The sequence below is a fragment of the Drosophila innubila genome, assembly GCF_004354385.1.
Source record: "Drosophila innubila isolate TH190305 chromosome 2L unlocalized genomic scaffold, UK_Dinn_1.0 4_B_2L, whole genome shotgun sequence".
In the NCBI taxonomy this organism is placed as follows: Eukaryota; Metazoa; Arthropoda; class Insecta; order Diptera; family Drosophilidae; genus Drosophila; species Drosophila innubila.
Window position 1 is genome coordinate 23,617,889 of NW_022995372.1, and position 12,154 is coordinate 23,630,042.

At 37.5% G+C, this 12,154-nt stretch overlaps 1 protein-coding gene and 3 non-coding genes across 5 annotated transcripts in view; 2 read left to right on the forward strand and 2 right to left on the reverse strand.

The window, feature by feature from the left end:
* Positions 1-12,154, forward strand: part of LOC117781641 (semaphorin-1A) — a 154,671-nt gene that overhangs the window by 129,078 nt on the left and 13,439 nt on the right. For both annotated transcript variants that reach the window (XM_034618425.1, XM_034618426.1), the window contains exons 5-10: positions 6,658-6,762; positions 7,793-7,881; positions 8,259-8,400; positions 8,469-8,590; positions 8,689-8,769; positions 10,461-10,606. In XM_034618425.1, coding sequence (XP_034474316.1) covers positions 6,658-6,762; positions 7,793-7,881; positions 8,259-8,400; positions 8,469-8,590; positions 8,689-8,769; positions 10,461-10,606 — 685 coding nt within the window. The remainder of the gene's footprint in view (positions 1-6,657; positions 6,763-7,792; positions 7,882-8,258; positions 8,401-8,468; positions 8,591-8,688; positions 8,770-10,460; positions 10,607-12,154) is intronic.
* Trnad-guc lies at positions 4,177-4,248 on the forward strand. The gene has a single exon. It is a non-coding gene; the product is annotated as a tRNA-Asp (tRNA).
* Positions 4,509-4,580, reverse strand: Trnad-guc. Its single transcript has one exon. It is a non-coding gene; the product is annotated as a tRNA-Asp (tRNA).
* Positions 4,727-4,798, reverse strand: Trnad-guc. The gene has a single exon. It is a non-coding gene; the product is annotated as a tRNA-Asp (tRNA).

Here is a 12,154-nt window from a genome sequence, read left to right on the forward strand (position 1 = left end):
GCAGCTGCTGCGCTTTGATAATTCCATTTTGGCCAAGTTGGCCAATTTGGGTGCACATTTTTTATATCCCAGGCAAAGTAAAATGTAATTACAGCCAAAAAATAATGATAACACAAACACACGAGCATTGGCCTTGCTTTTGAACCTAGAACAATACTGGTAGCCCTGGACAATTGCCAATCTGCCAACTGCTTAAAAGCCATCAAGAAGCTCATAAAACAAGAGTTCAGCTCAAAGAAAACTAGGCCAACCACATGGCCGCAATTATCGTAATTAATAGTTAAACACAGTTCGCATATGTTTGAGCTTATTTGAGATTAATTAGAAAGACCCAAAGCTAAAACAAATCTCCCCAATCTGGATCAAGGCTAGTCGTGCATGCAAAATCCTTAAACAAATTGTGTTTAAATATTGGGACCAAACAAGTTGTCAGACAGAAAGGATTGTGGCAAGGCAAAGTAAGAGGGATGATGGAGGATGCAGGCCTAAATTTTGACAAGGATTTACAAAACCAAATGCAAAGACATAGGATAAACTTCATAGAAGGAATAACAAAGGGCAGACGAATAAACAAAGTTGGCAATGTAATTATAATAAAGAAAGTTGAGGAAGAAGTTAAACTCATATTGAGAATACATAGCTTATCAATATCATACTAAAACTTAAGTTAACTCTACAAAAGACTGTAGAAATTTAATGAAAACAAAGGGATCTACTCTGGGGAATGTAAAACGTCAATAGATTTACGCACAGCCAATTTATTGATTAATACGATTGAGTTAATTTCATACACTATTAGTTGTCTTAACCAATCTTAGCGTTAGATACTGTAAAGTGTATTTTGTTCAGTACTTTAATTTAAATTTAAATTCTTTAATTTCGACAGTTTTGTAGAAAGACAATCCTACAACTTATACTCTGAATTAAACCCAATTCTTTTCCTTTTTAATCAACATTTTCTTTTTGTTCTCCATTTTGATTACATAAGTAAGACAGAATAAGAGAAAGATTGGTCTTAAGTTACACGTTATTTAAGTAAGTTAATTCTAAGTAATGTAAGAGGACAATGAATAATTATATATTAAGCTATTAATGTAAGAATATTTCATGATATTTTTTCCAAACATTTGCTTTTAGTTAAATTTCAAGTCTTTATGAGTCTTTCGATTCATTATCCGTTAGGTTTTCTTCATGTAATTTTCTCTATGCAGTGGTAATAACTTTCTTTCTTAAATCAAGTGAATTGGAATTTAAATTTAATGCCATAATATAGTGGTATCTCTACGTTTGAGAAGTCGTTGAGCAGCCCATCAATTAGTCACTGCTTTTCCCCCCATCCCTTAAGTCTATGACTGAAATGAAGTAATTTGCAGTACATTGAGCTCCGCTTCCCCCTCGTATCCCATTTAAAATGGGCATTGTACAAGGACTAGTCGTAGTCGTACTCATATTGCACATGTGCCAGACGAATATGTGTACATAATTATTCCTAAACGAGCTATTTAACTAACGGCCTTACACTCGACACACACGCAGGTCCCGTAATTATAGTGGCATAAACCAACCTAGCTTTATTACCATCTCCTTTTGTTAACCCTACAAAAACCTGTCCAAAAAATATGTTTACATCAAATATTTAAAACGCGACGCTGAGTTACAAACCCCAAAAACAAGTCCTAGCATATCCTGGTATAACCTCTGGCGGTACTCGGTTCTAGTTCTGGTTCGAAAATGGGTTCGGGTTTGGGTTTGTTTTTTTTTTTGCTGCTGTGAATGTTGCGGCATATGGCATGTAATAAAGTTACGCGTGCTTAAACACTCGCCTGACTGTCATTGAAAATGAGTGTAATTTATGTATTAGTCTGTATATGTGTGTGATAGTGAATGTGTGAGAGTGTGTGTGTGTCTGCAAAATTATGCAAATTGCCGCAGTCAACGCGATGAACTTCGTGTTGCGCCTTCGACTCGACAGTTTAAACTTTAAAGAGACTTTTCCGTTGTTGTCGTTCTTATTTTCTATATCGATTGAATCGCTTTAAGGGTTTATCGAACTTGTCAGGGCACACACTCAGACATAAAGTCGGTCAGATATTTGCACAAAGAGTAACTCAAAACTCAAAGTGACTTTGTGAGAAGCGCCGAGAGGGGCGCATAATTTTTGCATGTTAGACTGTCATTTAAAATGAGTTAAGCGCTGCAACTGCTGCAATGCGGACAAGGTGGCAACGCCGTCAGTTGTTACAGCTATGCGTCCTGCTGCTCTGTATCCTGGTTCTTTTTCTTGGTCCTCGTCGCCAGGTAATGAGCAAACAATAAAAGCAAACGTCATTGCACGAAACAATGGCGACAAGTAAGAGAATTAAAAAAAAACAACGACAACAAAAAAAACCAATTAGATCCAAACTGAAAAGCCCACAGCAGAAGAGAGGCAGTAATACAAAGATGGAGAGAGACAGGTAGATAGAGTTGCACAACTTTTCGTGTTCTGTCGATGTTGTGACAAGCGACAAGCTATGACATTGCCAGCAAAAGTTTCTACTGAATGATAGAGAAAGAGAGAGAAGTAGTAGCAGAGAGAGAGAAAGAGTGAGAAAGGGGGAGTGGTCGTGTTTATTGTGCGCCTCGTTAACTGACAACGACAACGACAATGGCAACTCTGGCCGCTATGTAAATTGCATTTCCATTGTTTATTACCTGCGATTCATAAATTTTGCAATGCCCTTTGACCTCAACGTGCATTGCTCCGGCTGTAAAGGTGGTTGCCATTGGCCTTTGACACGCAGTGGCTAGGGTTGTAGCAGTGGCAGGTCAGGTTATATGACGAGTCCAGATAGAAAACCACGAGACCTTAAGTGGAGTAAATAAGACAATAAATAGTTCTCGCTCAATCTCAATGAGTTTACCGCTTTGATTTAATGCAATATTACTCAAAGCTGTGTAAATTCCCCAAATAATTAGTTAAATCTGACAAAAATTTTATTCCCATAATTTTTTTGGGGGTGGTGAATGAATTCATGAAACATTTCCCTCGCCATTGTGATGTCTCGTTTTATAATTCAATTTTTTAGATTTGCATTTACAGGCTATTTTCAAAAAGTTTAATGACAAAACTTTAGGCTCTAAGCATAGCTTAAAGCAATGTCGCGTCATGGCCTCCCCTGCCCTTGCCTTATGCACCTCTCCCCTTACGCACATTTAGCAAATGTTTTTATTGGCCGTTAGCTTCACCTGGCCCCACAGTTTTTCCCTGTCGACCGCGCCCATGATAGAAAATTAGCATTCGTTATTTATCACCACCACGTAAATGGGAAAATTCTATAAAAACGGACGAGAGAGCTTTTACTTTTCACTCACCGCGTGACTTTCACAGCCTCTTAATTTAAACAGACGAAACCGTTAAGGGGCGGATGACGGGTACGTTATGAGCGCCATGGGGGGCGGACGTGTGGCAAAATTAATTTGTACCAGACGACATTTTTAATTTGCCGCGTGCTACTTGCTTTCTACTTCTTCATCTTCTTTTGCGTTTGCGTTTTAAGTTTCCTTCCGGACATTGACGTTATGTCGCTTACCCCCACCTGAGGTGTAAACGTGGCAGCTTGCCTGCGTGAGAATTGACGCTTTGTTGATGTTGGGAATTTTATCGATTACCGCACAGATTTCACGCCCACCAAATCCATCATCTTCCCACTCATTACTCTGCTGCCTTATTCGGAATGTGTGTGCACGCGAAAATTAACATGAAATTATAATGCACGCATCAAATTCATGTAAGCTTTTAATAATTGTGCAATTTTCCCAGTTTTGCATAAATTGTTGGACAGTTTGCGGCATTTATGTGTCCAAATCTATGCTCTGATCCTGTGGCTTGGATTCTACACGCCAAATCTGCTGTCAATTTTGGGAGGGAGATTTGTGATGTGTTTAGCCTTATGGAAAATTGTTTGATTATCCGATAAAAGTTGGCAGAGAAGATTTAGACAGATGAAAAATTAATGAGTGTTATTGTAAATGTAATGCAAAAAGAAGCTTACGTAAAACTGTGATGAGATTAAATTTTAATTGATATTATATTTGGTATCCGAATGACAACGGTGTATCTTTAATTCTTGCGCACAGAATCACACTTATCTCGTCATATTTGAAGTTTTTATGTTTTTGGGAATGAGATCAACATCCTCGATAGTATAGTGGTTAGTATCCCCGCCTGTCACGCGGGAGACCGGGGTTCAATTCCCCGTCGGGGAGACGTTTATAGTTTTTTTTAATAAAATTTTTAGTAAAAGCATTGCTTTAAAAATAGTTTAAAAAATGTTTTACATTATTGTTTGTTTATTTTTTAAGCATACTTTGGCGTTAAATTTATAACTCATTTGAATATCTAGCAAGCACAATAGGAAGTTTAAAAAAAATAATATTACATAAATTGCATTTTATACAAAAAGATAATATTCATTTTATAATTTTTAAGGTCGGGAATCAATTAAATAAAATAATATTTTTCATCTCTCCCCGACGGGGAATTGAACCCCGGTCTCCCGCGTGACAGGCGGGGATACTGACCACTATACTATCGAGGATGTTGGTGAAAGTTTTGATAAATACGAAACATTGCGTCTGTTGCTCTAAATATCAATATAGAAGTAAATAAAATTAAGAAAGTCAATTGTGTAAATTTTAAGATGTTTATAACTATTTTAAAAGAGCTAAAAAAATATATTAAAATCTCCCCGACGGGGAATTGAACCCCGGTCTCCCGCGTGACAGGCGGGGATACTAACCACTATACTATCGAGGATGTTGATGGCTGGCCCGGCAAATACGAAAGTTGTGCGAGTACTCAATACTTCTAATCAACCTTAATGAAAATATTTTTCTAATACAATAAGAAACGTTTTGTTTGAGTATTCTCATGTTTCAATTCTTTGCACAACGATGATAAATTAAAAAGATAATTTATTGTCCAAGTTTCCCTTTTTATTTGTCTTGTCGTTTGCTCTGAGTGTGAGTAATTATACAAATTTTATAGAATAGGCTTAAATTACTTTTGACTGTAAGAAATGACAGCAAATGTCTACCGAGTACTAATAACGATATGCAAAATTGTTAACAGAATGCTGCAAGATTTGTTTATACCTACATCTGTCTGTGTCACACCCCCTCCGTTTCAATCTCTTCTCATGTATTGTCTTTGCTTTGAGATGCAGCGATAATGTTGTATTTGGCTTTCCCTTCGACCCATTCGGTTGTTGCTCTCGAACTTTTGGCCAAAAACGCCCTACAGGCATTTCACAAAGCCAACAACAGGAATCGATTCTGTCATTGAACCGCCGGGTCGCAATGAGCTCCATTGGACACTGACTCTGCCTCTCTGCCTGATGGGTCGATTGGAGGGGATTGGGGGGTGATGGGTGTGGTTGCTGTTTTGGGCCAAAGGCAAAACCATTTCCGGCCAGACAATAAACGGGCAACGTTGCCAGCCTGCTCGGCATTTCCGGTCGCGCGATCTAGTTGTTGTTGTTGTTGTTGTCGTGGTTGCTGCTGTTGTTAATGTTGTTACTGGCTGCTGCTGTTTTTTTCATATTTCTTTGGCTGGTGGAATTGAAGTTTGACAATGCCAAAGCCAACAGACGGAAAGACACAAGCAGTCAGGCAATTCAGCAAGTAAAAAGTTCAGGCCCAAAAAACTCATTTATCTTTTGTCTGGGCCGAGAACCGAGAGGAGATGGAGGAGAAGTCTTTACTGCGCCTCTGTGGCCGCAGGGCAATTCAATGTCGCCGGAGACATGTCAAAAGTTTCTTGTTGCTGTTGTGCTTCTCGTTCAACTTAATTAAATTTGCTCGCAAATAGCATTTTCATTTTAGCCAAACGTACAACGTTGCGTATGTGTAATAAGAGTAGCAACAAAGCAACAATTGATTAACATTTTATTGTTTTTATTTGCTCGTCGCTGGTACACGTAAACAAATTGCTTAGTAATAAGTAATTCATCTCTCTCTCTCTCTCTCTTTTTTGTTATTCTGTATGAGAGTATTTTGCATGTTTTAGTTACACACAAATTGGCCCTAGCATCAAAAAACTTTTCGTGACACGCAAAAAAAATAAAGAAAACTTTATTGCATTTCAAATGTGATGCGAAATGGCGCATAAAAAATATAATTTGCAGTTAATAAAATGTCTTGCATAATTGACATTTATTAGCACACTTTTGGGTCAACTTAATTGGCCCAGATCATTAAAGGCAAATAATGATGACATTTAGATTATGCATAAAAAATTTGAGCAGCAATTTATTTACGTGTAATGCCTTAAAAAGGTATACAGAATTAATGGGATTGGTTTTTAAATCCACCAAGTTAAATGACAGTAACATTATTTTTAAAGATTCAAGTAAATAGCTGAATATCATTTCAAAAGTGATACCTACCTTACAAATTCAAAATCAGCAAACTTTGTGTTTAGGGTGGATCTTATAAATATGTTATACAAATAATATACATTCAATTCCAGTTCTAGTTCTGTTATGATGTCTGAACTATATTATTCATTTTCCAATTATATATATTAATTTACTCTTATGAATAAGTTATTAAAATACGTCCAGTCTTAGTATTCCATATATATCAAACTTATTTCTCTGATTCTTTTATTTACAGACAACGAACTATATTCAGGCACTGTAGCCGATTTCAGTGGCAGTGATCCGATTATCTATCGTGAGCCCCTCCAGACGGAACAATATGATAGCCTGAGTCTTAATGGTAAGTTCCCTACGTCTCCTTTATACCTTCAGCGGCTTTTCTTTTTTCCGCCAGCACTTCAGATGATTGAAAATGTCCGAGCTCTCTGTTATGAGTATTGTCATGCTTCTGTATGGTTTCTGTATTAGTAAAATGCCTTGCCATTTCAAATTGAATTAAGTCTGAATGTGGGCTTCGACTAGAGTTTCTGTAAGGTCTCACTTCCAGTGTGTCCTGCACTCAGGACATGGACCTCATAGTGCGTGCGGTTACCTTTTGCATATTTGAAGTGCTCGCCGCTTCGATTTTCATATGAGAGGCGTCCATTAACTGAATAGACATGACAGGTTCGACTGCTTGTCCAATGGCTGTCCTTTAATATTCTGAGATACTGTCTCATCGCTCCTTTGCTGCCTGTCTTTTGCATCTCTTCGTTACGAGATTCCTGAATATTTTATGATGAATCGCGACGTGTTGCGTGTAACGGAAAATAACGAATTTTTAAAGTTACCACGAAAATCCTTCAAAATCAAAGAATGTGATGAGAAACTCATTCATTCCTCTTGAGGATTTTGAGACTGAAATAGTAACTCTTCTACAATTTCACACTTTGATTCATTTAAATTTTAAATTAAGAAAAGTGCTTGAGAAAATTTGTTTATGACGCAACCAAATTGATTTCTGATTAGATAACTTTATTTAATTATGAGTATGTATCGTCATATAATATAAAATATTAATCTCAATGCGTAACAAGTCAATTTATGTTATCCACATTATCTATACTATAAACAAGATTTATTGAGCGTGTTTGACTCATAACTTGACATTCGATATGTGTGTGGGATGGAACCATGCGCTGGCAATCGATTGTCCTGTCATCGGCACGAGATGCTCATAAATCCCTAAAAGAATCGTTCACCCAAAGATGTAGTCTATAAAAATGTTTACAACCAACACAAACTATAAATGAAATTTATGACTAAACTTTATTCTTAAACAATATATATACACATTTTGCATTTGTTTTTGTGACTTTCGAATCGAATAGCGCCAAATTTTGTGAGCTCATTTACCCAGGGAGATTTCGTCTATTTCTTCTTTCGAGAGACGGCTGTGGAATTTATCAATTGTGGCAAGGTAAGTAAATCAATACAATACAATGCGGATTTCAATATGAAAAATTTTTGTAAATTTGAAATACGTCAGCAAAAGCAAAACTTATTTCTATAAACGGCAATTGCATGTGGTTATAATTGGATAAAAATAGGGTTAGAGGGAAAGAGAGTGGAAAATCGGAAACTGCTCTAATGCCGCCATATTGCTTGTGTTTGCGCTATTCGTACACACTTCCGGCTTTGGCTTTGGTTTGGTCCATCGCCAAATACAGTTATCGGTTTTGGATTTTGCCGGCTATTTGTTTATGGGCCTTATTTGTTTGGTTTTCTATTGGGATGCGACCACATCAATGGTCTCCCCTGCTCTTGCATTAATATTTATCTTTTATGCTATTTCAGGCGATTTATTCGCGCGTCGCACGTGTCTGCAAATGGGATAAGGGAGGCCCGCATCGTTTTCGCAATCGCTGGACCTCATTTCTCAAGTCCAGACTGAATTGCTCCATACCGGGCGACTATCCGTTCTACTTTAATGAGATACGTAAGTGGCCTTGATTTGCCATCGTATTACTGAGTATATATGTATGTATATATTTAATCTACCCACAGAATCGGCCAGCAATCTCGTCGAGGGACAGTACGGCTCCATGAGCTCCAAATTGATTTACGGTGTTTTCAATACGCCAACAAATTCAATTCCCGGCTCAGCAGTTTGTGCTTTCGCTTTGCAGGTGAGTGCACAATTACGATTTAGCATCCTTCCATCTTTCTCAGTTCTGAGTTCTCAGCGGGTTGTCCTTAAACTTCTCTTTAATTTTGTAATCTACAGGACATTGCCGACACATTTGAGGGACAGTTCAAGGAGCAGAGCGGCATCAACTCTAACTGGCTGCCAGTGAATAATGCCAAGGTGAGTATCTCATGTACAAAAATATATATATAGTATTCACACACATACATACATACATGTGGTTGTGGTTAATGCTCACTTTCACGACTTCAACTAGGAGGAGGAGGAATAAGGGGGCAACACTTGAACGCAGCTGTGCCACAATTTATGGCCACACAAATTTGTTCAGGCCTTGGCTTCTAAAAGAACTTTTCTTTTGCCAAAATTTGCATTTGAATTTCGAATGCGATGCCAGAAAACTGGATGACTATTTAGAGGTGACTGCACATGTTGCCAAAGATTTGCTTGTTGGCCAACAAAATCAACCACTAGGAAATCTTCTCAACTGCACAATTTGTGGTTCAAAGCGGTCAATAGTAGAAAAATCAAAATTAGATATTGAAGATGCTGGAAATTCAAAACAATAGCTGTAATTTCCCCGTAAAACAACACAACCGCATACAACTTGAGTAAAACACTTAAAATGCACTTGAGACAAGCTGCTTGAATGCCATTTGAATTTAAATTCTAGTTCACAATTTTTTTTTAAAATACTCAAAAACGTTTGTACGGGAACGCTTTCGGGACATATTTCCAAAAATATTTTAGTTATATTATTTTGCTTGATTTAAAAAATAACAAAAATTTTAACTTATAAAGTTTCTATGTCAAAGGTCTGAACAACTTCAGTCATTGATAACTTTGACAAAACTGTATCGATTTTCAAGCCATGTCATTTTGATCATGAGTTGGCTGTCTGAATTCATACTGCATTCAATGCTTTTTAATTATGAAATTACCCACGAAAGTTATGTAACAAAAAATTGTATTTATAAGATAAAAAATGTTTTTTATTTAAAAAACTGATTTCTATAAATTCTAAAATACATATAATAAAAATTAAGTTAAGTGATCATTAACGATGCTTACCAGATTTAAGTATATTATTATTTGTAATGCTCATTAGAGATTCTTCTCCATCTTTTTTGCTACCACAATTAAAAATATTTCAAAAAGTCTAATCCAATATGTTTAGAGTCAAATTACACTGCAGAAATCAGAACCTTTAGCGCTTTTGTTGCCCACAAACAGTGGTAGATGTGTAGGAGGATATATATTCTTCTACGAGTTGCCCGTACGGATGCTGACTTTATGTTTTTCACACACGTAACACACACACGCAGACTGACTGGGAAGTCAACAGTTGAGCGCACACTTTCCGCTGGCGATTCATAAACCAAATCATTGCCAAAACAGCAACCTCACAGTCAGACTGAACACACACACACACACACATGTATGTATGTATATACATAAGTTAATGCACACAAAGGACACTTCCCGGCGCTGCTTTGTCCGGCTGCACTTGGCCGTGCTGTGCAATTTCCGGAACGTTGTGTACGGGAATTTGTTACGGGTAGCGCGAGAGCAGCAAATGCAATTTCTACATACTTTTTGCAGCTTGAATTACAGAAAAAAGGAGAAAAGAGAGGGAGAGAGAGTGGAAAAGGAAGTGGAAGAGAGAGTGAGATAGAGATAGAGAGACAGCGAACTGGCAACTGAATGAGCATGTAACCAGAACTATAACCACATTGCAGTCATATATACTTTGTACTAATATTTTATTTTCTTCTCTTTTGTTCCCCTAATGGTCTGCTCGTTTCCCCTTTAATGTTGTTCTTCTTATTTTTTTTTCTTTTTGATTTTTGTAGGTGCCCGAGCCTCGACCCGGCTCCTGTCACAATGATTCACGAACGCTTCCGGATCCCACATTAAATTTCATCAAAACACATTCGCTAATGGACGAGAATGTTCCGGCATTTTTCGGTCAGCCGATTTTGGTGCGGACGAGCACAATGTAAGTACCCAAGTAACCTCCTCATCTTCCCCTATGTGTTTTCCCCTTTCTTCTGCCCCATTCTCGTATTGTGGTTTATTCTCTTGTTGCACGAGCACGTCGTAAAGTAGCCCAGAAACTGTTGCCCGAATAATGATGCGGCAATGTAAATATTATTGCACAAAGCCAAGTGCGTGGGATGGTGGGGGGGTGGCGTGTCTAGGGGGTAAATTCCGTATGTGGGTTGTAAAAACTTTAACTGCAACTGATGCTTATCCTTATTCAGCATATTGCCAAGTGAATACGTGACGATCCAATTCAAATAATTTCATCTAAATATATTCTTTGCCATGCGATAGTGTAAAACTTTTAAATATCCTGCAGTTGCTGGCTAGGATGTGGGGTATGCAAAGTTAAAGAGTCGAAAATGCAACTGTGTTATGACAATTAAGCCAGCCAGGACGGAAAAGTGACTGAGGGACAGTCTTTAGTTAATTTGATTATTTTTTAACCCAATTTGTTTATGCACAAATAAAATACAAATTTCTTTTATCTATAAAAAAAAGTTTATTTATTTATTGGCAATTGATTAATTGATACATTTCTATTTAATTTTTTTTATATATTTGGCCTGTCAATTACAATTTTGACAATTAATGCAGCTGAAATCAAAAAATGTGATCAAAAATGTAATTGTATAATTTAAGAAGTTTTGGCATATAATTTGGCTAGAAAAGTAGAAGAGTGACAGTTTTAAATTAACTTTACTTATTTTTGTATAACATTTAGATTCATTTCAAAGTGGCACAATTATATTTTATATGAAGCTATTTTTATAAACATTTCTGTATATGTTAGGTTATCCATTTAAACTTGACTACCAAAAAGCATTTGCTTTCTGTTAGTTATTTCACATTTTAAAGATAGCATGTCATTAAATGCGAGCTGTCTGTGAGTCAATGAAATTTCTCAGCCACACAATAGAACAGACACACGCACACAGACACACACACGCACACAGAGAGACTTTGTGTTGCCCCCAATATTTGGTACTTAAAGTAAGGGCAACCTGCTGAAAGCTGATAGCCGAAGCAGAAATTGGCTGATATGCTGATGCTGATGATGATGATGATGATGATGATGATGATGATGATGATGTTGGCCTAGGGGCAAGAGCCGACAAACCTCTTATGCAGTTGCTCTGACTCGAGTCTCCAGTCTCGGGCTTTTCTGCATGCTCATAAATTATTTTCAAGGCTCTTTTGCAGACATGTAGAAATTTAAAAATTCAATTTGGCAAGTTTTCCATGTAATTGAGCCACAATTACGGGGCGACTTGAGGCGGATGTGTGATGGGAAGACCGTGGTAAACTTTAAAGAGTAAATCATAAGCGAGCCACTGAGCAGAGTGAAGAGACCAAAAGATGTAAAGAAGGGAAGTGAGAAATGTGGAGAGGGGGAGTTGCACCTGCTACTGTTGCCTGGCGATGTTGCTGCAGTCAAGCGATGGCTTGAACCAAACGAACCGAGCCAGCCAGAAGGAAATGCATGGATGCGCCGAGGCAACCC